Genomic DNA, 16,360 nt, shown 5'->3' on the forward strand with positions numbered 1-16,360 from the left:
GATGGATAATTTTAGAAAGAGAGGGTCCAGATTGTCTAGCCCAGCTGATTTGTAGGGGTCCAGATTTTGCAACTCTTTCAGAATATCAGCTATCTGGATTTGGGTGAAGGAGAAATGGGGGAGGCTTGGGCAAGTTGCTGTGGGGGGTGCAGGGCTGTTGACTGGGGTAGGGGTAGCCAGGTGGAAAGCATGGCCAGCCGTAGAAAAATGCTTATTGAAATTCTCAATTATCGTGGATTTATCGGTGGTGACAGTGTTTCCTAACCTCTGTCACGGCTGTCTAGGACCAGTGGAGATGTGGAATCAGGAGCAGGAGACAGAGGGCCGGAGCAACTGTGTTTTAATAATAATAGCAAAACGCAATAGCCGTAGGGCACAGGGCGCGTAGCGAAGTCCGCCAGGGGAAAACACCTTCCCAAAATAAGCGCACTGAAAAAAAAGCGCACGGGGCGCAGCCCGGCAATATAATGGACAATAACAGTTTACACTCGCAACTGTCCTGAGTGGACAATAAACACTCCCGCACGAGAACCCCAACTGAAAATACACACTAAATAACCCCCCACTAATGACAAACACAAAACAGGTGCGGGATAGACAGACAAAACCAAAAGACACAGAAACAACGATCGGTGGCAGCTAATAGGCCGGCGACGACGACCGCCGAGCGCCGCCCGACCGAGGAGGGGCGCCACCTTCGTTAGATACTGTGACAACCTCAGTGCAGTGGGCATCTGGGAGGAAGTGCTGTTATTCTCCATGGACTTTACAGTGTCCCAGAACTTTTTGGAGTTTGTGCTACTGGATGCAAATTTCTCTTTGAAAAAGCTAGCCTTTGCTTTTCTAACTGCCTGTGTATATTGGTTCCTGACTTCCCTGAAAAGTTGCATATCGCGGGGGCTATTCAATGCTAATGCAGACCGCCACGGGATGTTTTTGTGCTGGTCAAGGGCAGACAGGTCTGGAGTGAACCAAGGGCTATATCTGTTCCTGGTTCTACATTTTTTGAATGGGGCATGCTTATTTAAGATGGTGAGGAAAGCACTTTTAAAGAATAACCAGGCATCCTCTACTGACGGAATGAGGTCAATATCCCTCCAGGATACCCGGGCCAGGTCCATTAGAAAGGCCTGCTCACTGAAGTGTTTTAGGGAGCGTTTGACAGTGATGAGTGGTGGTTGTTTGGCCGCAGACCCATTACGGACACAGGCAATGAGGCAGTGATCGCTGAGATCCTGGTTGAAGACAGCAGAGGTGTTTTTAGAGGGCAGGTTGGTCTGGATGACATCTATGAGGGTGCCCGTGTTTACGGATTTGGGGTTGTACCTGGTAGGTTCATTGATAATTTGTGTGAGATTGAGGGCATCTAGCGTTTGTAGATAATGTAGCCTAAATCAAATGTTATGCTGCTGTGGCAGTACTGCTGATATTTAAACTAGGTACCTTGCTACACACACTTGACCGGTAGCATCTCAAGCAATGCATGTTTAGATACTGGGCCCGAGCAATCTCCGTAGCCTACAAAGCAGGCTGTTAAAAATTCACAACCGGGCATACATGAGCTCTGTACAGGGCAGACCAACAGACTGGGTAGGGGTGGCGAACTTGACGACATCGCGACGACTTGGGAGCAGTGGGTTCAGAACAACAACGGGGAAAAAAAGTTAAAAAAGGCATTTGGGGAGTGCGAGGGCAAAGGGTCAGGAGTTCGGGCACAGTTAGACCCCTATCTATGCACGTGCCTGAACGCACCCATAATGTTATGTATTACTCTTTGCAATCCTTCACTCATGCTGCCAAACATACCCTCGTAAAACTGATTATCCTACCAATCCTTGACTTCGGCGATGCCATTTACAAAATAGCCTCCAACACTCTACTCAGCAAATTGGATGCAGTTTATCACAATACCATTCGTTTTGTCACCAAAGCCCCATATACTACCCACCACTGCGACATGTATGCACTCGTTGGCTGGCCCTCGCTTCATATTTGTCACCAAACCCACTGGCTCCAGGTCATCTATAAGTCTTTGCTAGGTAAAGCCTTATCTCAGCTCACTGGTCACCATAACAACACCCACCCGTAGCACGTGCTCCAGCAGGTATATTTCACTGGTCACCCCCAAAGCCAATTCCTCCTTCGGCCGCCTTTCCTTCCAGTTCTCTGCTGCCAATGACTGGAACGAACTGCAAAAATCACTGAAGCTGGAGACTCATATCTCCCTCACTAGCTTTAAGCACCAGTTGTCAGAGCAGCTCACAGATCACTGCACCTGTACATAGCCCATCTGTAAATAGCCCATCCAACTACTTCCTCCCCATAGTGTTATTTATTTTATTTATTTTGCTCCTTTGCACCCCAGTATCTCAACTTGCACACTCATCTTCTGCACATCTATCACTCCAGTGTTTAATTGCTATATTGTAATTATTTTGCCACTATGGCCTATTTATTGCCTTACCTCCCTTTTCCTACCTCATTTGCACACACTGTATATAGACTTTTTCTATTGTATGTTTGTATGTTTCTATTGTATGACTGTATGTTTGTTTATTCCATGTGTAACTCTGTGTTGTTGTTTGTGTCACACTGCTTTGCTTTACCTTGGCCAGGTCGCAGTTGTAAATGAGAACCTGTTCTCAACTAGCCTACCTGGTTAAATAAAGGTGAAATAAAAAAATAAAAAATAAACATTTGTGGTATATATTATTATGAGGTGAATGACTCATTTATAACTTTCGATATAATGGTAATGTAGGCGCCATAACCACTAGATCACAAATACAGTACATCCTTTTTTGTGAATAGTAGTGGTGGGTTGCCCTAAATCTCTTTAGTTATATCTGCATTATGTAACTTTTTGGGCAACCTGACCAAATTCACATAGAAATGTGAATTAGGGATCTGTCATTCTTATTGAAAGAAAGTCTAAGAGGCAGTATATCCGTTCTATGTGTGCTATTTCTAATCTTCCCTTTCTTAAATTATGTTTTTGCGTCTTTTACTTTTGTTTTTGTAGAGCAGTTTCAAACAGCTGAAAAACTATATTTTTGGTTATAGAAAATATATTCCACAGCAGTTTAGATGGTACAATGGTTCTCTACACTATACTAGCTTGTTTTGTCACATAAACTGAAATTAGGCGAACTATTCTAATTTTAGCAACCAGGAAATGGCAGGGGGATTTCTGCATAGTACACCTTCAAATATAGAATTTAGGCCCATTTGGCAGCTTTCACAATTAGTGTTTTCAGAAAACGTATCTTCTGTGCTTTGAAAGGCCGTTGAGAGAATGCTCCCGTTGCCTTGCGTTGCAGGATGAAGTCACCAGCTGCTCATCCAAATGTTTTCTTACCAGCGACTTTACTGAGATACCCACAGAAAAAAATAATATCCACAAAGCAGCAAGTCTGGAGTTATTTAAAGAAGGTCCTTCTTCCACTAAAGTCTGCTTTCAAAATCAGAGCTGGGTGGATATTGACGGAATGGCCACTATCCTTATCTTTGGAAGCCACCCCAGAAACTTTTATTTTAACTTCTGTGCCACTGTCAACTAGGATTTTGCCAGAGATGGGAAATGACGATACTCTTAGAATTCAATGTCGCATGACTTCTCCGCTGCAGTTCTTTCAAAGTTCCTAGAGAGAATGCTTCTGGTAAACTAATAACATCTAATACGATATACAAGATTAACCGGGATGAAAGAAAATATTTGTACTCTTTTTTTTCTTTGTTGCAATAATTCACTGTGATAAGTGGAAGGAATATCTAGTATTTCAATGTTTTTGGCAAACATACAGCTCCCGCAGAACACAATACCATCCAATTAAATGTCATCCATAAATTTGGCCACCCTGTACCTTTTAAAGAAACCTTACTGGTACAAGAACAACATTAAAGTTTCATTGGTTTACTCAAGTGATATTAATACTATCATTACAATTGGACATAGTTCATTTTGACTACTATTACCCGCTAATACAATAATAGTCCCTAATAGGGACCCAATGCGGAGGAAGTGATGAGAGGATCGGCTCAGAGCTTTCCCATCCCCAGCAGATGCTACGCAGCCTCACCGGGTCAGTGCTACAGTCACACTTGACCCCTATACCGTGGGTGTGTATGGAACCTCTCCCCCAGTAGGTGGAACAGAAAGGGCAATAACCTCCAAAGTCTTTGTTTGGGCTGGCCAGGCTGAGCATAGGCCGGCCATTGTAAGTCCCCGGACTCCTATGCTTTACCTCTTGTTTTCTTTGGGAAGCAGGAAATTGGATGACTGGCTACCTGCTACAACAACATCCTGTACTTGAGAAGCCGTCTTTTCACCCATACCCACCTATTATTTCCCCTTTCCATCATACGCAAGTGGTCAGCCAGCAGACTTCTGGTTCCTAGGGGCCCTCGCGTGGGCTTGTCTGAGTTCCACTCGGGTTGAGATCAAATTGGCCCCAGCCAGATGCTTCCGTTGAAAATAGTTTGGGGGCCAAATAGGGCTTTAGGAGCCAGATTCCACCTTGTCAGGTTAATGGTGCTTTGTGAGCTGATTGAAATGGCAGTGATGATGGTGTGCAAATGTGATCATTCAAATGCAGTCCCAGATCCACTTATGCCCATGTCAGTACCACGTCAGATAAATGTACTTCCATCATAGTGATCTTTTTAGGGTTTATTGCTATTAGGAAGAACACCAGACCAGACAAATTCCCAGTGTAGAAACATCCTAGAGGATTATTCTAATATATACCAGGTTTTGTGTGGGAGCAAATTAGTCTAATCAAATCCTACTTAGACATGCTCTGGAACTTTGGCGACTACTAAGTATTTTTTAAACCTCTCACTTTGGGCTGTCAATGTATAGTTCACACATAATCTATGAGCAGAATTATTGTTTTACCTCAATTAGTCACAAAATCCCTAGTTTGAAAGCGACTGTTTTCTTGGAAGCTGTGCTGTGCCAGCCCCCTAGCAATTCGAGTTGCAGCCAATGAGCTTCAGCCCTTCGCCATTTGAGTGACAGCTAGCAAGATGCACACACAGCAGAGTGAGAGAGAGAGAGAGAGAGCAATGATGTGGTGCACATACAGTATCTTCACATATGTGACTTGGTATACAATGTTCAGGCACTACTTTTGGATTGGAGAACTACTTTCAGAACTCCTAGCTAAAAAGTATACAAATGTACCGGATAATCTCTGTAAAGGGCGACTGCACTTCCTAATTTTTAGATTTGGTTATTAAGAAATGCTAGCGCCCATGACTGAATTCAAACGTGAGTTAGTTTTGGAGTTTGGTTTGATGTGGGTGTGTCTTGTGTGTGTTAGCAGGTGGGAAGAGTTAGCCATATAATTTCGACAATTAGCTTCAGCCAACTGGTGTGTGACAGTGGAAAAGTTGGTTTGACTTTGGATAGGTTATCTCTGGGGATAGTTAGGGGCCGTCAATAAGTTACACAATGTAAATGGGACAATATTTTCATGTTGCACATATTTTAGTTGTTTCCAATATTTGTATATGAATTTCTACAATTTATGGTTGGTTTGAGGTTTTTATGTCATTGACATTGGGAGCTATTGACCTTTTAAAATATTGTCCCATGTACATTGTGTAATTTACTGATGGTCCCTAATTAGCCCCATAGGAATATCAAATGTCAAACCAAATTGTCGATGGGCATTACGATCAGGTCGTGTGCAACTACGCTCCAAATTTATGATTACTTGGGTACTGCCAGCTGTGGGCAGGATTGAAATAAACCCAACCCATGGAAAACACTTACGGTACCCTTCTTTCTGCGACATACAATTTTTCCTATCATCTCGCAAATCTCCATTTTGGACGAGACTGACTTTATGACCAAAATGATCCTATTTTCACTTTGTAGTAAATTTTGACACTAGAATAAATGTTTCTGACTTATATCGATGCCACTTAAGCCATTATCAAAACAAGAAGTTGCTTTTTAGGGGCAGCAGCTCTTTTCTAAGAGTGTGGTTCTATATGAGAGGGTTTTGTATTTCTCTCTCTCTCTCACTTTCTCGCTGTGTCTCTCTCTGTCCATCTCTCTCAAATCAAATCAAAGTTTATTGGTTTGCGTACACAGATTTGCAGATGTTATTGCAAGTGCAGCTCTCTCTCTCTCACACACACACTCTCAGGCACACACACAGACAGGAAAAGAAAGAAAAGACAGTTGCAATAGAGACAGACGTCTGCAGACAGTTGTCATAGAAAATGGACTAAGTAACCTGTCAATGCCAAAGCATTGGCTATGCCCTATAGTCGGGCCAAGAAGCTCCATGCACTGTCACTTCATAACTCACATGTGGCTGGTTTGGAAGAAATTATTAAAGTATTTTTCTTTTTTTTAATGATTTATTAATTTTTGCAGATTTCAAATGGCAACATCTGTGTTTTATCAATATCATTCAAATGTTAAAAAAAAGAAAAGTAAAAAAAAAAAGTGTATTCTACGAAAAACCTGACAACACAACTTTGAATACAATCAGATTTTGGGGCACTTAAGGCTTGGCAACGCTGAAACGCTTTGAGTGTCTGCAGGTGGCTGTAGTGAAGCGTCGAGGGCCACGGTTACGACGCGAGAACTGAGGCGATGTCCTCAAACAAAATCAAATCGTAGACCTGACATGTCATCACTGAGCAGCAAGCGCTCACTTGGGAAGGGAGATAAACTCTGCAACTAGCTAAGATGGATCCATTCCTTCGTTTGTTTATTCCAATACTCCAGCTCAGTCAATGCTCCAGGAGTTAGATCGTAGGGAATACAGAAAATGTTACAACCCCTTTGAAGTTAGATCTAATAGTGTCCTCATTTGACAGAGAAGTTTAAAAAATACTTTGAACATTGGCAGACAGAGCACTATAGTATTTACAATTGGAAACACACTGGGGTTCAGACAGCATACAAAGTCTCTAGAAGAAATGCTTTGTTCCAGCAGCTGACTCTCCAGGGATATTATACGATGTCTTGTGTTCTCTATGGATGTCCATTTGGCGTTTGAGGGCCTCCTCTCCTCTCTATGTGTTCACTCTGAGCTGGGTGAGGCAGCAGAGTCTATGTCGTCTGTCTCCAGGTCATTAGGGGAAGCAGGCTGTCCTCCTTTCACTCTCTTCCACTTCATCCTTCTGTTCTGGAACCACACTTTCACCTGCAGGGCATAAACAGGAAGTGTCACTACATTTTCTACATAGTGATATATATGGATGTTTGGGATACTGAGTGAGATTGTTTCAATCATTTTCCATATGTTCATATGATAATGTTTATTATAAATAAGCATAATCCCACAACTTTCCTCACCAGGTCAGTACATCAGTCAGGTGGGTGTTTTTTTTGGTGCTTGTGAAGAGCGTGCAGTCTCAGTGTAAAGTATGAATTTAGGTTTGGATTACAGTTAAGTCAGTATCATATCATCTCTGTCTGATGAAAACCTTGAAACTCAATTTTTTGTTTAGATTTGTTGAAAGCAGTAACTCTGTACTCTGTACATTTCATGACTCTAGGACCAATAGTGTTCAAAATAGCTTCTGAAGTTTCATAATTGTATGTTCATTAGTGGGAAAATATGCCACTTTTTTTCCATTTCCTGAAGGGTTTCTGTTTTGTAGATAAGAGGTTTTCATCAGACAGCATCAATATGTAGGTTGCAGTAGCTAATGAGCTCTCTGGATCATTCTACAATATCACTGACATGACTTACGACATCATTTCCTTGGACCCAGTCAGTCGCTATCCTGTGTCGACTGGACCCACATGCTCAGGGGAGGGCAGTGCCTGACCTCCGCGCATCCCTCTCAGCATTCCCCACGGCAACACTGGGACAGACTAATCCGTTCCCACACTATTTTTATTAAGACTATCCCCTCGTCTGATACTGTCTGCCACTCGTGACTGAAGGAACGTCAGTCTGCCAAGATGTGTAGGATGTGTCGGGGAAAAAAATCACCAAAAAGTTGAGCCTGAGTTGCAATGGGACTCAGAGCCCGGAGTGTAGGGCTGGAACCTAGCTGGCCTTGAGCACCAGAGGCCTGGGAAATTCATCTAAGAGCAGGCTATGTGCGGTCACTGAGAAACTATGGGCTCGTTAGGAGGAGTGGGGAGTGGGGACGGGCTGAAAATGGGGAGAGGAACAGAGGAGACTGCCAAGTCCTTACAAATGTTTGCCTTGTCTCGCCAGGTTCTAAGATCTGCTGCCCAATCACAAAAGAAGGCTTCAAACATCCCCTGCTCTGGTTGGTCACCTATTAGGATGAGTGCTATTAACAAGAAGCGAACTGAGACAGTAGTTGTAGGCTGCAGAGACTCAACTATGTTCCAGCTCTCTATATCAAGAGCATTGTTAAATATATGTCTGTTTTTAAAACAATTTGTTGTTAATAATATTACCCTAAATCACATATTCTCATCCAATCAACAGGCTCTTCTCTTATTTGTCAGGCAATCAGCTGAAAACATGCGCTTTTTCATAGACCTCTTCTTTCTATTCCTCGGGAAAATGTATGCTGATAAATCACTAAATACTGTCATTGTGTAGAAACATTCTGGTGTAGGTGTTGTGTGTTTTATGCCAGTGGTAGAAAAAGTACCCAATTGTCATACTTGAGTAAAAGTAAAGATACCTTAATAGAAAATGACTCATGTAAAAGTGAAAGTCGCCCAGTAAAATACTATATGAGCAAAAGTCTAAAAGTATTTGGTTTTAGTATCAAAAGTAAATGTAATTGCAAAAATATACCTAAGTATCAAAAGAAAAAGTAAAAGTATAAATCAATTAAAAATCCTTCAATTAAACAAACCAGATGGCACCATTATTATTATTATTATTATTATTATTATTATTATTATATATGATTATGTATACATAGCCAAGGACACACTCCAACACTCAGACATAATTTACAAGCGGAGCATGTGTGTTTAGTGATTCTGCCAGATCAGAGGCAGTAGGGATGACCAGGGATGTTCTCTTGATAAGTGTGTGAATTTGACCATTTTCCAGCCTTGCTAAGCATTCAAAATATAACGAGTACTTTTGGGTGTCAGGGAAAATGTATGGAGAAAAAACTCCATTATTTTCTTCAGGAATGTAGTGAAGTATAAAGTATAAATTGTAAAGTGCAGATACCACAATAAACTACTTAAGTAGTACTTAAAAGTATTTTTTAACTCAAGTTTCATGATCTTCATTACCTGTCTCTCTGTGAGGTCCAGGTTGACGGCGATCTCGTAGCGACGCAGTCTGGTCAGGTAGTTATGGTGGGTGAACTCTGCCTCCAGTTCCCGGAGCTGCTCTTTGGTGAATGCTGTACGCTCTTTCCTCGCTTTGCAGTTAGAGTCCACCTTGAAGTTGGAGTCCTGAATATCTGGAGGAAGAGGAGAGAATTGTTATTTCAATAGCACTGCATGATTAGCCTATGCTATGATATGCAGTAGTGTTGAGAAATAATTCTGTAAAATTCCGTGCACGTCAGTTTGCTACAGCAGGAAAATAATCCTGCAGCAACAGGAAATGTGAATTATTATGTGGATTATAATTCATGGACATTTTTGTAGGGGTTGATATATTTTCTGTTAGGGCAAATCAAGTCTGAAATTTCAAGGTGCAAATTAAAACTTTAGAAGTCTTTTTTAAACTCAAATACACTACAAGTTTGCATTTCCTGCTTTGCAGGAAAGTTCTCATCAACAGAAGAGTGATCAAATTAAGATCTTACATCTGTACCTGCATTTATGCGTTGAAGGAGTACCACTTAGGTCTACAATGTCTTGGTGTGTATATTGGTTTAGAACTGAATTTGGACACAAGTTGAGTGGTTTGTCTGTCTGGTATTAGGCCGTTTCGCAAAGAAGAGGTCAACCAACAAGTCTTTCGAGGCTCTAGTCGTACACTCAGAGAGCGACCGGACCACCACCCTACGTGAGACCTCCCTGACCACACTGACCTGAAGTCCCACTCACTGAGTTACACTATCTAACCACCAGTGCCGCAGTCAAGTCAACGCTCCTTTGCCCTGCAAAAGGGGCCACCTAACCAGGAGGCAGAGGGCTTGAGTTAGAGAGGAATGCAGCGGAACATCGTTAAACCCTCTAACAAAAGAACAAAGGTGGGGATTTGTCCGGCTCAAGCGTGTGCATCTCTGGGAAGATGGGAAGACTTCCCCTCATGGGCCAGAGGAGAGGAGGCTGAGGGCCATGGCACAGTAACTCACACACAAGCTGTCAGCCTCGCCAGCCTCTGGAAAATAGGAAGCCTTCTCACCCGTGTAGCAGAGCATTGGAAAGAGTAATTATGAAATCATGTGCTGTAATTACTATGGTATTCATATATGTGTTTATTGTGTTTATTGACTTACTCTCATTATAGGTTAATAAAGTTTGTATGACAAATTTGTACGACAGGGAATATGAAGGCTATTGTAAAATGTACAGTATATTAGGATATAAAATACTGTACATGAAAGCCATTTAATAATTCCTTGTTAGAAATCTCAACTTTATATTAAATGGAATGATTTTAGGTAACAATTCTGCATAGGTAGCGACACTAGCTGCTGATGTAATCTCGAGAAAATGGTTCTAATTTGTCAAAGTGAGAAGTTCTGCTTTGGACTTGCCAGAGCGTGGAGCCAGACTGTGAAATGAACTGCAGTGCCTGGTCCAGATGTGACTGGGCAGATCCAGACTCTCTGTGTGTGTGTGTGTGTGTGTGTGTGTGTGTGTGTGTGTGTGTGTGTGTGTGTGTGTGTGTGTGTGTGTGTGTGTGTGTGTGTGTGTGTGTGTGTGTGTGTGTGTGTGTGTGTGTGTGCGTGCGTGCGTGCGTGCGTGCGTGCGTGCGTGCGTGCGTGCGTGCGTGTGTGCACATGTGCCCGTGTCCTTCATCAGACTCACTGTGTGTGTGTGTGTGTGTGCACATGTGCCCGTGTCCTTCAGTGTGTGCTCGCATGTGTGTCTGCATGCATCTTTGCCTTGCGTGTGCATAGCCATGGGAAGTAAGGGGTACCCCCAACCCAAAACATCTTCCTGCAGCCAAGACTCCCATTCAGAGAGACCAACCTACCAACCTGTGGTCTATAATGCCTCATGTTGAGAATGCAGTATTATCATAATTAAAACCCAGATAAGGGAAACGTTTTCTACGTATGCTGCTCTACTCTGGCCTGGTGAGGAGGAACTGAGTAGAGAGCAGGTTTAACTTGCTGAACACCTGGCAGGACAGATTTAATGGGCACACACACTGGCCATCACTAAACAGGCCCCAATAAATATCCTGCACAGCTAGAGCCCGTAAACTGGAGGGGAGCAACTCCTGGACCCAGCGGGACTCCGTAAAACAAACAGCATTTGGCATTTCTGGGAGATGGTGCAAAAGTAATTTGTCTTAATTAACACTGAATTAAGCCCATTGTAAACAAGTGGGTTTTCAGAGTCAAACAGAAATGAAAATGACTATTTAATTAATGAGGTGATTAGTTAGTGTATTAAAGTGTGTACCAAGGTTTATGAACGTAATAAACACATGTGTACAAGATGTTTTTCTTCACAGTAAAAATGGTGTTGAAATGTGTTTTATATCGGAGTGGTAATATGTATACTAAAGTTCTTACTGAAAGTGTTTAGAGACTTTATTATTATAAAGTTGATAAGTTAACAGTGATGTTGGTCAGGCTAATGGATTAAAATCACCCTGCAATTTTCATATGTTTGGCAGCACTATAAACATGTTCTAAATACGATTAGTTACATAACAGTCTCATATATGTTTCAGTATTAGCACAACAAGGTTCAATAAAGTTAAATGGTTGGCTATGATAAGTATAGTATTAAAAGCATGGAGTTGGATAAATACAGACGCATTATACCTTACCTTGCTTGACTTAGATGAAACAGAGCTTGTCTAAACTAGTTCTTACACGATGGCTTATAAAACGTATTAAAACCTGTAGATAGACCTGACATTCCTTCAGCCAAAACATGTAATAACCTGCACATCAGTAGAGGTTGAACCTTTTGAAACGGTTGAAAGTATGAATGAAGGTGAATCCATCACCATGTCTTAGAGCTAGCTATATGCTTGTATACAACCTGGCCTCAGAGCATTTTGTATTATTCTGTATGTAAATCCAAGACACTCCATTTATTATGATATGCTATGCATTACAATTTGTAGGATATGTTACGAATTGTAATTCGTACAATATGTTACGGATTGCAATTCGTACAATATGTTAGGAATTTGCAAACCGTATATGTTACAATTTCCAATTTGTTGTTGCTAATGTTAGCTAGGTGGCTAGGTGACTAATGCTAATGTTAGCTAGCTGGCTAACGTTAGCTAGGCTAGGGGTTAGGTTTAGGGTTAAAGTTAGGAGTGTTAGGTTAAAGGGTTAAGGTTAGGGGAAGGGTTAGCTAAAAGGGTAAAGGTTAGAGTTAGCATTAGGGGAAGGGTTGTCTAACATGCTATGTACAGTAGGTGCAAAGTAGCTAAAAAGTAAAAAGTAGTTGCAATGTTGCGAATGAGCTAAAAATGCTAAAGTTGACCATGATGAGATTCGAACACCCTCCTTTTGTTTTTTTTGTCTTAAGTAACCTCATGTCTTATGTAACCATACCAAACGTGACATTTCATACTCATTTGAGTGTCATGGATTTACATTTACTATGTTACGTCTAGTCTATGAGACCAGGCTATTATATACTGTAGCATTGTGTCAATGCCATAGATCCCTTTCCTGCAGTCAAATTACCTAGTTGCCTCATGGGTGGAATGTTATTAATATTTTTTCAAATTTCATCATTAATAAAAATTTAAAAATTAAACTGTCAAAAATCTGATTTTGCTATATTTCAGTCTTCTGTGAAGTATATAAAGTGTATTATTGGGACGCAAACTCAAAATTAAATACATTTCAACTCTATCTGACATGGTACAGGTGTCTGTAAACCATGTGTGTGAGGTGTGTACTTTTGTTTCAAAGTAGATTGAAGACTACCAAGAATCACTCTGTATGACACTGATTTAGCCCACTGCAGTAAAAGGTTAATACGGATATTTTCCCAATACTAGGTCAAAGTATTCAATGCAGGTTTGAATGATCATCTATCAAATACTGGGTAGTGGTCAACCATGTTGCATGTGTTCAGTGGGAGATTCTGTTACAGCTTAATGACAGGAAAATGTCAATGGATAAGAATGTAAAAGTGGGGTTGCAGGCAAGTGATTTTACCAGACGTGGTCTGGCATGTTTTCACTGGAGTGAGGGAGAGTTACAATAAGGTAACACAAGAAAAGGGGGAAAAAAATCTATATTTCTCCATTTAAGTGCCTAAGGCCTGTGTCTGCTGCCCTGTGAAGGAGATCTAACATTAGACACGTTTATAGAATAATGTCTCCAAGCCCAAAGTGATTTTTCTAAAGTGAGTATTGCATTTTAGCTTTGGCCATCCTAATATAGCCAGTAGCCACGCGAATACTGATCGAGAAGGTAATACATTTATTTGTCTTCAAAACAATGTCCCCTATTCGAGAGAGGTTCGAAAGTTTGGTTTCCATAGCATGGCTGAAAGCTGAAGGGAATGCCTATAGCAGATGTGCTGAAAAAAGTGAGGTTCACTTTTCCTCTCTTTCAGCTAGCATGAAATTGGGAATATATTTCAATAACATATCTATAGCTAGAAATGAAATATAAACAGTTCCCAGTGCCATTAACTAAAATGGCCGGTCATTAAAAAGTGTGTGACTTTTAGGAATTAGCACTTCATGGATATCAGTTTCTGCACTAGAAATTTGGTTTGATTTCCTGTCACTGAATGAAATAAGATGAATAGATTAGTGAACAATTACAACTCTTTTTTTTAAGTTAGAAGACTAAACTCTTAACTGAGCATTTGAATATGACCCTGAACTGAATCATAAATTCATATTTTTTCCCCCAGTGAACTCATTCAGTTGCGTTTGTGTTGCATCAGAAATAGTACTGTGGCGACCGGTATAATATCACCATGATATTTAATCATAGTTCCTTAAGTGTCTTTCTCTACTAGCCAAACTTAAGAAATATCCGTTGGTCTTTTGTTGTTATATCATTGTTTACGGTAACAAGTTTACATCAATAATCAATGGGGAATTGCAAGTAATTAACAGTTTCCTGTTGGTGTTGATATTAAATTAAATAGTTTGTGGAGCTTCTTATACTTTTAATAGTAGTATTTATAAAGACATCTAATGATATATTTGCTATTATGGACCGTGATACTATATATCATAGGAATATGAGATACGCCAAGCTTATTTTGCTGACAAACATCTCATTTGATTTATACCCGCAGTGATCCTGAAAGCCTTCGCGACTCAATGAAACAAAGGATACACGGATGCAACAGAGAGTTACAGTAGATGTTGCATTAGTCATTTCAACATTTTAAGAGCCCTCGAACAATGAGAGGATGCAACTGGTCCACTCGGAGTGTGTCTTGAGCACCAAGTGTCGTCACCTTTAGCATACCTATCTGTTGAGGCTCTAGGTTGACTGCCTTCTGGTGAGGAAACAGATACAGAGATTCTGTCCCATCGCCAGCAATGACATGGGGCATTAGTGAATGTGATACTGTATCGTGGTGCACTGGTAAAGTAGTCTGGTGAGAGTTTCCCTGCAGAATAACACATCTGTCTAGTGTATTCATGAGGAAAAGGGGTTGGTCAAAATGAATGTCAACTCTGGGAATCATGTTTTAATTTCTGTCTCTGCATGGCATTTGACTTGAATTTGCACGCTATGTAGGCCTGCTGAAGTGGTCACCCATGTCTTTTCCCACGTCTTTTCAGTTATGGTATTTACCAGCAGCACACCCCAACTGATCCCGTCATGACGTATCATTGACTCACCTATTACGTCCCTCTTCCTCTTGGAGCTCTTCTTCTCTGTGTCGGCCGATGCCATGCTCTGTGGCGAGTACTCCCCCTTCAGACACCTGGGCACTGCCCCTGGCAGCCTCTCCCCACCTGTGCTGTCCATCTCCCCCCCTACGCCCCCCACAACTCCTCCACCAACCACGGCCACGGGCATCACCCGACAGGCCTCCTGCCCCCGGCCCCGCGTCTCACAGGGGGGAAACTGCCAGTCGGCCCTCTGGAAGCCTGCATGGGGCTCTTGGTAAAGTCTGTCGTCGCGGGGGTAGGCGGTGTGGGACGCTGGCACCAGGCAGGAGGTGGAGAAGTCTGTATAGGCAAGGTACTCAGGCTTCTGGTGCAGGGAGAAGGGGGCCTGCTGGTAGGGCGACTGGAGCCCCGCTCCGGGGTGAGGGTTCCTCACGCACCCCCAGATGGGGCTGCCGGGGTGGGCGCTCCGCATGCAGCTGCTGGTTGTCTGATCCATGGCGATAAACACAATAAACACTCCCTCACACACACACACACACACTTAGTCAGCCTCACACACTTCTGGAGTGAAGTCCTTGCTGAGAGCTGAAAGTCCCTTCAGAGTGTTCTCTGGTTCTGTCAATATGGGGTAATATCCACTTCAGCTTTTTGATTCTAGAAGCACGTCATCTCCCCGGCACATCCAACTCTGGAAGAAGTTACTCTCTCTGTCTGTCTGTCTTTGTGTCACTGACTGTGGCTTGTTGACTCTCCTCAGTCCAATGTGTAAGGATGGACACCTTCCTCTGGTTAAGTTGGTCTCGCTTTCTCTCCGTCTTGCATGTGTAATGTTGTAGAGAGCAGCACCTCACTCACACACTCACACGCACACAACCTGACCCGGCAAGTGGACAAGTGATCTGACTGGCTGCGCTGCTAGAGAAGTGTTAGGCTTACCCCTGCGTCCACACACACACACTCACTCACACACACGCACAGACACACACTCTCCTGACCGGGCTGGCTGTTTTCACAGTTCTAAGATATTCCTGACAAGTGGTCCCTCCTCCCTTTTTAAAACGCAGAGGTGGGAAAGAGTGGCAAGTTTATGGGAGTGTAACGCGAGCCTACAGAGGAGGAGCCCTGGCGGCCACATGTGGGTACCCTGTGACCAACCCCACCAACTCTGCCTCATCAACTATTCATCACAGGGGAAATGTTATATGCACATCTAATGGGCTATCCAGACGCGCCGCGCTTTTAAAGGGACATTGTCTGTAAAATATAAACGCGAACACCCACATGGGAGTAAGGGTCCAGCAGGCGGATTATTCTACTCCTTAGCGGGGGGGGTTTTGACACACAATTTAGCCCGACACTCTTTGGATGAAAGTTGACCTCCACCCCTTCACTTTACACCCCTGATCCCAGTCTGTCTTCTCCAATCTACATTTTCGTCTCTCCGCATAAGCCAAAGTCCTTCT

The 16,360-nt window shown here is 42.4% G+C and overlaps 1 protein-coding gene across 1 annotated transcript; it reads right to left on the reverse strand.

Annotated features, from left to right (window-relative positions):
• Positions 1 to 6,353: 6,353 nt before the first annotated feature.
• LOC106589309 (homeobox protein MOX-1) lies at positions 6,354 to 15,935 on the reverse strand. The gene is made up of 3 exons (XM_014179105.2): positions 14,904 to 15,935; positions 9,212 to 9,384; positions 6,354 to 7,169 (listed from the first exon to the last, which is right to left on the reverse strand). The coding sequence occupies exons 1-3, from the start codon at positions 15,391 to 15,393 to the stop codon at positions 7,047 to 7,049; spliced, it is 786 nt and encodes a 261-aa protein (XP_014034580.1). The 5' UTR covers positions 15,394 to 15,935; the 3' UTR covers positions 6,354 to 7,046.
• Between the last annotated feature and the right edge of the window lie 425 nt (positions 15,936 to 16,360).

The sequence above is a fragment of the Salmo salar genome, chromosome ssa28 (genome assembly GCF_905237065.1).
Source record: "Salmo salar chromosome ssa28, Ssal_v3.1, whole genome shotgun sequence".
Classification (NCBI taxonomy): domain Eukaryota; kingdom Metazoa; phylum Chordata; class Actinopteri; order Salmoniformes; family Salmonidae; genus Salmo; species Salmo salar.

Coding starts and splice junctions, on each gene's coding strand:
- LOC106589309 (XM_014179105.2), bottom strand. CDS start 15,393: ATGGATCAGACAACCAGCAGCTGCATGCGGAGCGCCCACCCCGGCAGC. Junction 9,385..14,903: donor GAGGAAGAGGGACGTAATAG/GTGAGTCAATGA, acceptor CTCTTCCTCCAG/ATATTCAGGACTCCAACTTC. Junction 7,170..9,211: donor TGGACCTCACAGAGAGACAG/GTAATGAAGATC, acceptor TATGCCCTGCAG/GTGAAAGTGTGGTTCCAGAA.